Source organism: Physeter macrocephalus, unplaced genomic scaffold (assembly GCF_002837175.3).
Source record: "Physeter macrocephalus isolate SW-GA unplaced genomic scaffold, ASM283717v5 random_376, whole genome shotgun sequence".
Lineage (NCBI taxonomy): Eukaryota > Metazoa > Chordata > Mammalia > Artiodactyla > Physeteridae > Physeter > Physeter macrocephalus.
This window is the reverse complement of record NW_021145662.1, coordinates 40,652-52,768: the sequence shown is the minus strand read 5'-3', so window position 1 is coordinate 52,768 and position 12,117 is coordinate 40,652. Positions and strand designations below refer to the sequence as shown.

General features: G+C 59.3%; 1 protein-coding gene across 1 annotated transcript in view; it reads left to right on the top strand.

Moving 5' to 3' along the window:
- FOXO6 (forkhead box O6) overlaps nucleotides 1–12,117 on the top strand; it is a 21,323-nt gene extending 9,206 nt beyond the window's left edge. Inside the window, exon 2 of the mRNA XM_024125222.3 lies at nucleotides 9,948–12,117. Within this exon, the coding sequence (XP_023980990.1) occupies nucleotides 9,948–11,213 (1,266 nt within the window). The 3' untranslated portion in view covers nucleotides 11,214–12,117. The remainder of the gene's footprint in view (nucleotides 1–9,947) is intronic.

The window sequence follows — 12,117 nt, the reverse complement described above, 5'->3', positions numbered from 1 at the left end:
GGGGCCGGACGGCGAATGGCCTTGAACGCCACACCAAGGAGCTGGCACTCCAAGCTGTGGGGGATGAGGAATGGCATGGGTAGAAAGGATGGTATGGAGGGTTGGGGTGGGGGGAGAGACTGGTTCAGGTGCCCAACGTGGGCCCAATACTGGGGTCCAGGGAAGAAGATGAGCCTGAGAGAGGGTGGAGGCCCCATGATTCCAAGATGCCAGGCCTGAGGTGCCAAGCAGCACCCTTTGGTGCCTTGAGGATCTCAGAGGTAAGACAAAGTGCTGTGGGTAGGAGTCTGGAAGCAAGCAGGGAGGAGCAGTCCTAGTTCTGCCACTTACCCTCTGTGTGGCCTTGGGCAACCTAGCCTCAGTTTCCCCCTCTGCAAAGTGGGATAATAATAAGACTTATGTCCAAGCTTTGTTGTGAGAATTGCATGTAAGGAGAGTTACATGTAAAGTCCCCAGTGAAATCTTAGCAAATATCATTATTGTTATTCATTGCTCTGGGAAAGGAAAGGAGATACCTCCACGTGTGCTGTGTAGGGTAGGGGTCCTGGGCCCTGATCCCTGAGAGACACTGACTTATGTATGTGTTTGGGGTCGGGGGTAGGATTTCTTCTTCTAGTCCCTCCCTTTCTGTCCCTGGGGTGTCAGAAGATCAGGATGTCCGAGCTTCATCCTGCTCTTAGGTCCAACCACTGCTCTCTAGCCTACAGAGTCTTCCCCATGGCCTTGGGAGGCAAGCAGGCAGGTTTTAGGCACTGTATTTTTACAGATGAGGCCAGTGATTTACTCAAGGTCACCCTCGAATCCGGGGCTGCCTGCCCCTGGACGCTGGCTCCTCTTTGCCCACTGGCAGTCTGTGTGACCTTGGGCATGGTCCTTCCCTCTCTGGCCCTCAGTCTCATCTAGGGATCCGAGTTCACCTCCCCCAACACTCTGGGAAGTTGTGATGCCTCCTCCACCCCTCCAGTCCCCTCCCCCTGTCCTCAGCTGGCCTTGCCTTCTTTTGTAACCTGAGCTGGGGCCGTGGGGGAAGGGGCTTGCCCTCAGCCAGAGGCACCTGCCAGCTGAGCAGATGTGAGTGGATGGAGCCCCCCCCCCCCCCGCCAAGCCCCTAGGGGGTCGCCTGCTCCTGGCTCGGCAGGGCTGGTGCTGGGGCAGGCAGCGCTCAGCACACCCAGCCCTGGCCTCTGGCCTCTGCCCCCAGAGCTTACCCTGAGCACTTGTTCATTTTTCAGCGGACATTCGTGCTCCAACATGCCCTGCAAGGGCCTCTCAGGCTCCAGGAGAAGACAGATGGCAGATGAGGGCTGGTGCCCCGGTCTGGGTGGGCTGTCCTGAGCTCCTGGAGCCCCTTGGCATGGGGACAGAGGGCCAAGGGCGGCCCCTGGGGACGAGGGCAGTGTCTATGCGGGTGGCCATGCCCCTGGGAGAGCAGATGGTCCTCTTGGCACCATGCCCACTCTTCCCCCCCCTTCCCCCCCAGGAGCCAGCCTGTAGGGCTGGGGCACAGCTGCTGAGCCCTCCCCAGAGCCAGGCCCGGGGCAGGACTGGGTGAGGTCACCGCAGCTGCTCCCAGGGCCGGGGGCAGGGGTGTGGGATGTGCTGCTGGCAGACGGAGGGAGGGGGCTCCGATGAGGAGAGGCTGGGAGAGGCCTGAATGGCCTGGAATTTAGGGATCCCCTGTAGTCCTGGAAGAGGGAGGGAAGAGTCTGTGGAGGCGTTGCTGAGCCAGTGTGGACAGCTCCTGGCGTCCCTTCCCAGGGGAGCTTCTGTCTGGCCTGGGCTCCTCCCTAGAGGCCTCTCAGGGTAGGAGGAAGAGTAAGGGCCTGGGTATGAATTCCTGCCTCAACACTTACCCACCTGGGCAGGTCAGTTGTCTCTTGAAGCCTCAGTTTCTCATCTGTAAAATCAGGGTAATAAACCAACTCAGAGGTTTGTTACAGATACTCAGTAAGATTTTAATTGTTGAGTGCCAGCACAGTGCACCGAATGCTCAGCAAATGGTACTTTCTTTCCTTTCTCACTTTGCTGAAGTCTCCTGAGAAGCCAGGGGAGAGGGAGGGAGGTGGCAGAGGCAGCAGGAACTGGAGGGGAAACCGGGAGGGAGGAGGCAAGGCCTGGATCTCCAGCCTGAGGTCTTGTTGAACAGAAACGGCACAGAGTTGCCAGGCCTGAGCTGTTCACGGCTGCTGAGAGTTCCAACCTATGTGTTGACTTGCTGTGAGTCAAGGACTGCCCCACAGAGTTCAAGTGGGGAGGCAGACTCACCTACAGTTATACTCCAGCGTGCAGGTAGATTTCTGCAGTAGCACTGAGGTGGGAGCAGCTATCTTTGGGGCTGGCAGAGGGGGCTAGGAAGATGCTGCACAGCTAGCCCTGACGGAGCAGGAGGAACCACGTGAGCAGAGAGCGAGGGAAAGGCACAGGGAACAGAGTGTGAGAAGGCATGAGGCGTGAGACATCCAGGGTGGCCGGAGTCCCAGATGGGTTTAAGGGAATGGGGGTAATGAAGCTGGAGAGCATCAGAGGGCCCTTGAATGTCAGTCTGGAGTTGGACCCAAGCGCTGGCGGGATGAGGAGCCATGGGCTTTTGAGTAGGGGTGAGCTGGGACTTCTGCTGCCGATTTGTGTGCTGTCCAGGCTGGGTGTGTGCGTTCTGTTGTCTCTGGGGTGGCAGGGGTGGGGGACGCCAGGGCCTGTCCCTTGACCTCATGCCTTGCTTTGGACATTTGGTTCCTCCTGGCCCCTGGCTGCCCACTTCTGTTCCACTGCTGACCTCAAGCCCATTCACCTGTCAACACCTGTGGCTCTGATGACCCCACCTGCCCTTCTATCCCTCCTTCACTGCACACCCTAGTACCAAGGGTTTGCATGTGGCCTCAGGGCGCTGAGGTCATCCAGGTCACCCCTTCTGCCAGGAATCCTGTCTGGTTGAGTACTCCAGGCAGCAGAGCCAGTGACCCTTCCCCGCCGCCGGCCACCCTCCCCCAGAGTCTGTGGCTCTCTCTGAGTCAGGTGTGTTCCTGGGCCAGAGGAGGTGGGGTGTGGTGCAAGAGCTGCTCCTGGGGCTGAGACAGGGAGTCAGGAGGACTCTTGACATGTGGGATCTCATCCAGTTCCCAGCCACGCCCCCTCCCCCACCGTTGTGATAGTTACCCTCTTTTACGGGGGAGGCCCAAGGTCACATGGATGAAGCTGGGATTCCAACTCTAGCCCTTAACCCTTCTTTATGCAGGGAAAGGAGGGAAGGAGGCGGGGAGGGAAGAAATGGGAGTCATGGGGGGGTCAGAGCACTCACGCACCCCACGGGTGACCTCTGCTCAGGAAGGCACTAGAGGGGGGAGCTGGATCGCCATCCCCACTGGGTAGTTGGGGTCAGCTTCCTGAGGTAGGGGCCGGGCTGAACCTTGGACAGCGATGGAACCTGGAGAGGAATCCATACCTGGTTTTGGGCTGGCTGGATGGACGCAAGACCCAGGACTGAACTGGGAGGGTCCTGGAACCCCCTTGGTGCCAGAGGCCAGGAGGTAGCACAGGGCTTGTGGGTGGGGAGCGCAAGACTTGAGTCTCCTGTCTCTGATGAAAGCCAGGAAGCTTGGGCTTGAGAAACAGGGCAGGGATGGCCTCTGAGGTGGGCAGCAGGGCAGTGTTCCCCGCCCCATTGGCGGTGTGGGTAGGAAGAACCTTAGCTTTGGAATCCAACAGCCCCGAGACCCAGACCTGGCTCCGTCACTTCCCAGCTTCATGGCCTCAGGAGTCATTTAACCCACCTGAGTCTCAGTTCTCCCCCCACACTTTGTAAAATAGCATTACCTACTCACAGTCTGCGTGGTTTTTAGGATTCAAAGAAGAAACGTATCTAAAGAACCTAGCTTAGGTCTGGCACATGGTAGGTGGTGCCCTTCTCCTGCCTCAGTATTTGAGCACGGGCCAGTGGTGTGCGAGAGCTGGCTTGCACTGGCTCGTGAGAGCTGATCACGCACACTTCTTCCCAGTTCTGCACTCAATGACATCATGCTGCCAGCTTAAAATTGGCTACGATGGGAGTATCCATGCCACAGAACTCAGCAAATGCTACAAATCGAATCAGGTGGGGTTTTTTCCCCTGTTGGAGAGCTGAAGGAAATCCCTCCCGTGGGCCCTCTTTAGCTCTCGAGGGGACCAGATGGGAGGTGGGGCAATGGTCGAGGGCTGGCTGGGCCGAGCAACCTAGAACTCAAAGTCCATGGGCCCTTTAGGGCCTGGGGAGATTGGATATAGTCATAGTGCCATGCAGCCCTCTCTAGGCAGGTGACAGCAAATGGTGGGACCCTTCTTCTCTCTCCAAACTCCCCCTCTTTGCCCCTACTCTTCAGCCCTGAGATCTGGTGGGCTCTGGCTGGAGAAGTAAGATTGGATGAGCTTGAGCTATCAGGGAATGAAGCTATGCTGGGAGGAGTAATGAGGTTGTGCTGGAAGATAAACGAGGTGTACTGTCAGGGAATGAGGTGGTACTTGGAGGCAAGGTAAGGCTGCATTATTAGATAAATAAGGTTGTACTATCAGGGGATGAAGTGTACTTGTAGAAGAGATGATGTCCCGCTGGATCAGTCGGGTTGCACCGTCAGAGAACACAGCCACACCACAGGAGGAAGGAGAGCCTCTGACTTGGAGGATAAATGAGGGCGTCCTGCTGGATAAATGAGGGGGCCCGTCAGGTGAATGGAGTGCTGTTAGCGAATGAGGTTGTACTTGCTGGATAAATGGGACTGGTGTGCTGGATAAATGGGGTTGTGCTGTCAGATGAATGCATTACCGCTCGTGGGCGAAGGGTGTCCTGGGAATAGATGAGGGCGTCCTCTTGGATAGATGAGCTGCCACTACCAAATGGCTCAGACCCTGTCCACGAGGGAGGCACCATCAGCAAGGACGAGGTTATTCTGTTCCCACAGGGGCTGCTGCAGCGTCTTCTGGCCCACGTGGTCCAGGCTGTGAGAGAGCTTGGCCACAGCAAGCCTTGGGTTCCCCAAGTCTATCTGGGGAGCAGGAGCGAGCAGGTGGGGCTTGGGGTGGGCAGCCGCCTTGTTCACCCTGGGAGCCCTTCTTCCCCTTGAACAGAAGCCCCTCCTCCTCGCTGCGCTTCCTTCTGTGGCTCCGACCGCTCCTGCCTTTCTCCACCCCATGCTTGCCTCCCATTCCGTCCTGTATTCCCCTCTCTCAGCCCAGTTTGGAGAAGCCCCTATCGTGTGCCAGCCACTCTGACAGTCTCATTAATTCTCCCTGCCACACAATGTTCCCCCCCTTTTCTGTCTCTCCTTCATTCATTCAGCAAAAATTTATGAAATGCCTAGCATATACCAAACACATGGGGTCTGGTTACAAAAAAAAGGGGGGGCACAGAAATCCCTCATGGAACTTATTTTCTAATATAAGGGAAACCAGACAATAAATAATAAACACAGAATATAAAGAAATTATATGGTACTTTAGAAAGCGCTAATTGCTTTAGAAAAATTCAGAGCAGGCTAAGGGGGCCAAGAAATGGCAAGGCAGAGAAGCACTTGTTCAAAGAGTGGGCGGGATGGGGCTTCTCACATAGGTGACATCTGAACAGAGACTTGAAGGAGATGAGAGATGGATGTGAGTATCTGGGTGAACAGTGTTGCCCCTGCGACCGAGGCCCCAAGGTGGGATGGTGCCCGGCAGGTTCCTGGCAGCAGGACAGGGTCAGGGGAGGAGCCTGGGAGGTCATGGAAGGGCTTGTGGGCTACGGCAAGGCCTTTGTTCTTTACTCTGAGTGAGATGGGGGCATCAGAGTGTTCTGGGCAGGACTGGATGTGGTCCACGTTATTTACAGGATCCCTCCAGCTGATGCCTGGAGGGAAACAGGGTACAAGCAGGTAGCTGTTTGAGGAAATGGAGGTTCAAAGCATCTTTTGCTCCATTGTTTGTGGGTGTTGAAGCCAAGACTGGAATCCAGATCCAACACCAGAGCCTGTGCTCTTAGTCCTGTACCAGCCTCTTCTCCCTGGTGCCTCAGGCCCCAGGGGGCTGGCCTCTCGCCTGGGTTCTGAGGGAGAGTAGCATGGGCATGTGGGATGTAACCTACTGTCCCTTCCCTCCGCCCCTTGATGGCCTCTGAGGCACTGAGTCAGGGAGGTCCCATCTCCCCTGGGAACCTGCCCCAGGCCTGCATGGAGGTGTGGGAGGTGTGAGGCCCCAGAAGCAGGGCCCAGCTTGCACACCAGGGGAACCGGGGCATGCCGGGGCCGTAGCTGTGGTGGCGGGTTGCTAGGTGACTCTGAGAGGGAGCCCTGGTTACTGCTGCCTGGTAGAGGCGTCTCCCTCACCTCCTCCGTGGCCTCCGGCCTCCCAGGAGGCCTTGTGGGCGAGATGTGATCGGTGCTTGCCACTGGATCTTGGCCGGGAGCTCTGATGGGTAACCAGGTGGCTGGCACCTGAGTAGCCAGAATGGGCTGCAGGGCCTGGCCTTGCCTCCTGGGGCACAGCCCTGGTGCACACCTGGTGAAGAGCCTGGCTCAGCAGACCAAGGCCTAGGTCCTCGCCCAGCTCTGGGCCACCTCCTTGGGTGACCCCGGCCAAGGCACGGCACCTTTCTAGGCCTCAACTGCCCCATCCATCTGGCCTGCAGAATCCCTCCCCAAGGGCCTCGTTTTCAGTGAGAGTGCCAAGGGAGGGTGCTGAGCAGGCAGGGCTCCAGGTACCCCTGCCCCACCTCTGATGGCTTGAGTGTAGAACACTCAAGTTTTGCATTAGATTCCATTCACTAAAAAGTTTCCACTACTTTAAAAAAAACAAAAGTTTGAAAACCTCTGGACTGAATGATTCCAAGAACTTTTTATTGTCAGACTGAAAAGGTGCCTAGAATCCAGTGGCCCATCTCATCAATTTATGGGGAGGGAAACAGGCCCAGAGAGGAGGAGGGACTGGCCCCAGGTCAGGCTTGCCAGGGGAGGAGGGCCACCAAGCTGGGGGTCAGGAGGCCTGGGCTCGAATCCCTGGGTGAACTGGGGCAAGTCCTTTTTTCTCTCTGGGTCCGACCAGCTGTGGTTTTGGGCTGGGGCTCAGGGGTACCTGGCTGGGCAGGAAACAGAGTGGGGAAGGATGCAGACCTTCATAGGTCTGGAACATGTGTTCTTGGTGGTAACCTAAAACATTTTTATTGATATTCAGAAAATTTGGAAGTATTACAGAGTACAGTGCAAGATTCCTTTGAATTCTACAAAGGAAGCTCAAGACTTGTAGGGAATTTTGACCTTTTAACATGCCTCCAGCTTCCCATACTGCCAGCTTCTAGGGTTGGTTACGTCATGGAAAGTTTCAGAAGAAATGGAGGACTGGTTTCCTAAGATTCTTTGGAAGTTTTCTGACTTGTTCTCTCTGCCATGGTGGAACGTGAGTTCCTTTAGCCTCAGAACGAGACTAACCTGAAATCAGTGCCTGGCTCTGCCACTTAAACTGTGTGATCTTTTCAATTTACTTAATCTCTCTGAGCCTCACTCGCCTCATCTTGAATAGGGCTCACAATCCCTGCGTTGTATGGAGACTGACAGAATGATCACGTGAGATCAAGTACTTCCAGAACTCAGGGCTGACCTGGCAGGTACTCGGGAGGTGCCCGTACTTGGCGGTGTCCTTCCTCCTCCCCCCACCCCCAAGCACTCAGAACTGGGCTGGCACATAGTGACACTGATAAAGAGGTGTAGCCTGACTGACCTCCAGCTGGAGAAGCTGGGAGGTGGAGCCTCTGGTAAGGCAGATAATCCCCCAGGGGAGGAGAACTGAGGCCTCTGAGGCCTCCCCAACCAACACAGGTGTTGGGAAGGGGCTGGGGAGCCAGGTGCAGGGGCGGGAGCAGGAGAGGGGTTTTCTACTCCAGGGAGCACCACTCCCTGGGGGTTCAGCTCCCCTCTTCTCAGGGCCCCAGGAGAAGCCAGGCAGAACAATGCTGGGACGGACCTTGAAGCCCTAGCTGTTATCTCCCAAGACCAGAAAGTGCCAGAGATAGGGAGCCTGGGGCCCTGAAGAGTCAGGTGAGTACCTGGAACTGGGGGTGAGGGGTGGGAGGGTGCCCTGGGCAGCAGGGAGGACACCTCCTTCTGGAGACAGGCGGGAAGGAGGCAGGAGGGAGAGCCCTCGCAGATCAGAGGTTCTGGAGCTGGGCGGATGAGAGCAGGTCCGTATGCCGGGCAGATCTGGAGTGGTACCTGGCATTACCACCTGTGGGACCGAGGGCAAGTTACATCATGCCTCTGGCCTCCATTCCCTGGTACATGAGATGGGGGTAATGCCAGCTCCCCAGAGTTGTTCGTGCCCAGCGCAGTTACACTCAGGGTCTGATACTAAGGATTGTAGAGACAGAGCGGGTCTGTGGAGTGATCTAAGAAGTGAGGTCTTCTGGCCAGAGTGAGGGATTTAACCAGCGTTTATGGGCACCTGGTGTGTTCACCAAACACCCACACACATTATCTCAGGTAATGATCTAACAGCCTTCTGAAGTGGTTACTGGATGTCGCCCATTTTTTCCAGAGGAGCTCACTGAGGCATGGGCTCCTAGAGATTGAGTCAATAGCCATGGTCACATAGCTAGGTGGCTGAAAAGGGCCAGGCATCCTGCCCAGCCTTGCAGATACCCAAACCCCTGCTGTTTCCACAGCAGTGCCTGAGCCAGGAGGTCCAGGCCACCAGCAGGGAGGCCTCAGAGGTGGGGCATGGTAGGCCCTGCAGAAGTTCTACTCCTCCAGGTTCTTGTGGGGAGCCAGGTCAGTGGAGCTGTGGACTCCCCAGCCTTCCTCTGTCCCCAGGACAGGCCTGGCAAAAGCAGGCAGTGGTATGGGGCCCAACAGAAATTTAGAAGAGGATATGTATAGGTGTGCCTAAGGTGAAGCCCAGGGAAGGACCAGGGGCAGCCGAAGGGCTCTGTGGCCTTGGGCAAGCCACTTCACCTCTCTGAGCCTCGGTCTTCTTGTCTGTAAATGGGCCTGATGCCACCTGCATTGTGGAGATTTTGTGAAGGTTCCACCAGGAAGGGGCTTTGAGGGCAGAGCTACTCTGCATCAGGTGGGTGGGGAGGGGAGGGAGGGCTGCAGCCCAGAGGGGACCTGGGCTGACCTGAAGGTGGGCAGTGAGCAGAGGCGGGGTCTGGGGTCTTCATGGCCAGTGGATGTGCTTTGAGGGGCTTGCTGGGATCCAAGGCCTCTGTGGAGTTCACAGAAGCTCAGAGAAGCTGGGGGAAAGTCTGGGCCTCTACCCACCTTGGGGACCCCCAGCCTATTCTGCTTTCCCTGGTCAGGCCCTCCCAGCAAAGGGTTAACAGTCTTCTCTACCTGCAGTTGCATTTTAAAGACACGAAATTAAAGCAGGTAATTTATTCTCCCCACACACGAAAGAGCAATTAGTTCTAAACAGGGCTTAATCAGTCACCGCGAGATTGATTTCTGGAGCCCTGGGTTTTCGGGCTCCTGGCGCCATGCCAGGCTGGCAGGGTGGTGGGGAGCGGACAAATGAGCCGCAGCGGCATGAGCCCTTACATAATCTGCTGGGGGGCCCTGGCAGCCTGGCTAGCCCCGGGCGGGGCTTGGCTGAGTTGGGGAGAGGGGGGGGTCTTGCTCCCCCGTTGCAGGTCCCTTAGGAGTTGCCTCCCTGGAAAGGCTAGACCCAAAGCTCTGGCCTCACCCTACAGACAGTGCCTGTGTGGGGCAGGGGAGTGGGAAGGATGGGGCAGGTCTGGGGTAGAGGATGGATAGTCTGAGTTTGTCCGACCTGGTACTTACACCTGTTCCCCCCTTCTCCCCTTTACCCTTTCATCTTCCCTATTTCCTCCCCCTCCGCCTTTTGGCTCCTCTCCCGTTCTCTTATACTCTCACTTCTCCGTTTTCTCCCACTCCTCTTCCCATCAATTACCCCCTCACTTCCCACTCCCCCACCCCTATCCTTGTCTCTGGCCACAGAACTCCATCCGGCACAACCTGTCTCTGCACACCCGGTTTATCCGCGTGCAGAACGAGGGCACAGGCAAGAGCTCCTGGTGGATGCTGAACCCTGAGGGCGGAAAGACGGGCAAGACCCCGCGGCGCAGGGCCGTGTCCATGGACAACGGGGCCAAGTTCCTGCGCATCAAGGGTAAGGCCAGCAAGAAGAAGCAGCTGCAGGCACCGGAGCGAAGCCCCGACGACAGTCCCCAGGGCGCGCCAGCCCCGGGACCCGTGCCTGCCGCGGCCAAGTGGGCCACGAGCCCGGCCTCGCACGCCAGCGACGACTACGAGGCGTGGGCCGACTTCCGCGGAGGCGGGAGACCCCTGCTCGGGGAGGCGGCCGAACTGGAGGACGACGAGGCCCTGGAGGCCCTGGCGCCGTCGTCGCCGCTCATGTACCCAAGCCCGGCGAGCGCGTTGTCGCCCGCGCTGGGTGCGCGCTGCCCGGGGGAGCTGACCCGCCTGGCCGAGCTCGGGGGCCCGCTGGGCCTGCACGGCGGCGGCGGGGCGGGGATGCCCGAGGCGCTGCTGGACGGCTCGCAGGATGCGTACGGGCCGCGGGCCCGCGCCGGGACGCCCGCCTACTTCGGCGGCTGCAAGGGCGGTGCCTACGGCGGGGGCGGGGGCTTCGGGCCGCCGGCGCTGGGCGCGTTGCGCCGCCTTCCCATGCAGACCATCCAGGAGAACAAGCAGGCCAGCTTTGCGCCGGCCGCCGCGCCCTACCGCCCGGGGGCGCTGCCCGCGCTGCTGCCGCCACCGCCACCCGCGCCCAGGCCCGGCCCGGTGCTGGGCGCGCCCGGGGAGCTGGCGCTGGCGGGCGCGGCCACCGCCTACCCGGGCAAGGGGGTGGCCCCGTACGCGCCGCCGGCGCCCTCGCGCAGTGCCTTAGCCCACCCCATCAGCCTTATGACGCTGCCCGGCGAGGCGGGCGCGGCGGGAGTGGCGCCGCCGGGCCACGCGGCCGTCTTCGGGGGTCCCCCAGGCGGCCTCCTGCTGGACGCGCTGCCGGGGCCGTACGCGGCCGCCGCCGCAGGGCCGCTGGGTGCCGCGCCCGACCGCTTCCCGGCCGACCTGGACCTCGACATGTTCAGCGGGAGCCTCGAGTGCGACGTCGAGTCCATCATCCTCAACGACTTCATGGACAGCGACGAAATGGACTTCAACTTCGACTCGGCCCTGCCGCCGCCGCCGCCCGGCCTGGCTGGGGCCCCGCCCCCCAACCAGAGCTGGGTGCCGGGCTGAGGGCCTCCTCCCGCGCCCCCGGTGCCCTTACCCCGCCCCCCCCCAGGGGCCTGTGTCTTCCCATCCTGATCCCCGGGTCCCCACTCCCATTCCCGCTCCACGGAGGGGATCCAGGAGGCAGCCCCAACCCAGCTAGAGACATCCCTCGGAAGCTGACCGCTGAGGGAAGTGGTAGGGAGGGGCTGGGGCACCCTGCCATTCTTGCCCAGACTCCTGAGACCCGCTCCGCCTCCTCCCAAGGGCGGGAAGCCTGGGAGTGGAGGTTGGATTCCGGGCTGGGTGGGAGTAGGGAGGAATGAGGTGGGCCGTGCTGGTCTGGGAAGCCAACCCGGAGATGGGGCGGGGCGGGGCGGGGTGGGGGGGGGGTCTCCGAATCTTCAGTTTCCTTTGCGGGGCCCCCGCGTGACGAATCGCCCACCCCAAAGTCGAATCTGATTCCCAGTTGACACGTTCCCACTGGTTTTAGCCTCACCCACGCCAAGCCAGGAACCCCTCCCGGAAACACACTTAACACCTACCTATTGGCTGTTCACCCTGAGCTGTCCTCCTTCGGCCCTAAACCACTCTCCGACCTCCAGCCTACAGTTCAGCCCCGCCCACCCATCCTTGCCCGCTTCAGTTTCTCCCCTCCCAGGTGGAAGTCCCTCTCCCTTTCGGCTCGTCCCCATCCCCCAGTACTGGTCTCAGCCTCCCCAGTGGGCCTCAGCTCCGGATCCACCCCCCAACCCGACACCCCTTTCTCCGTGCCAGTCCTGGCTCCTCTCTCCCATATTTATAAGTGTCCGGTCGGGGCGGTCTGTGGGCGCGGCGTCCCCGGCCCATATCGTAGGCAGTGTACCGTGGCCGTGCCGTCAGCGTGTGCGTGTGCGTGTGTGCCGTGTCGAGGCCGTGTAGAGTGCATTGT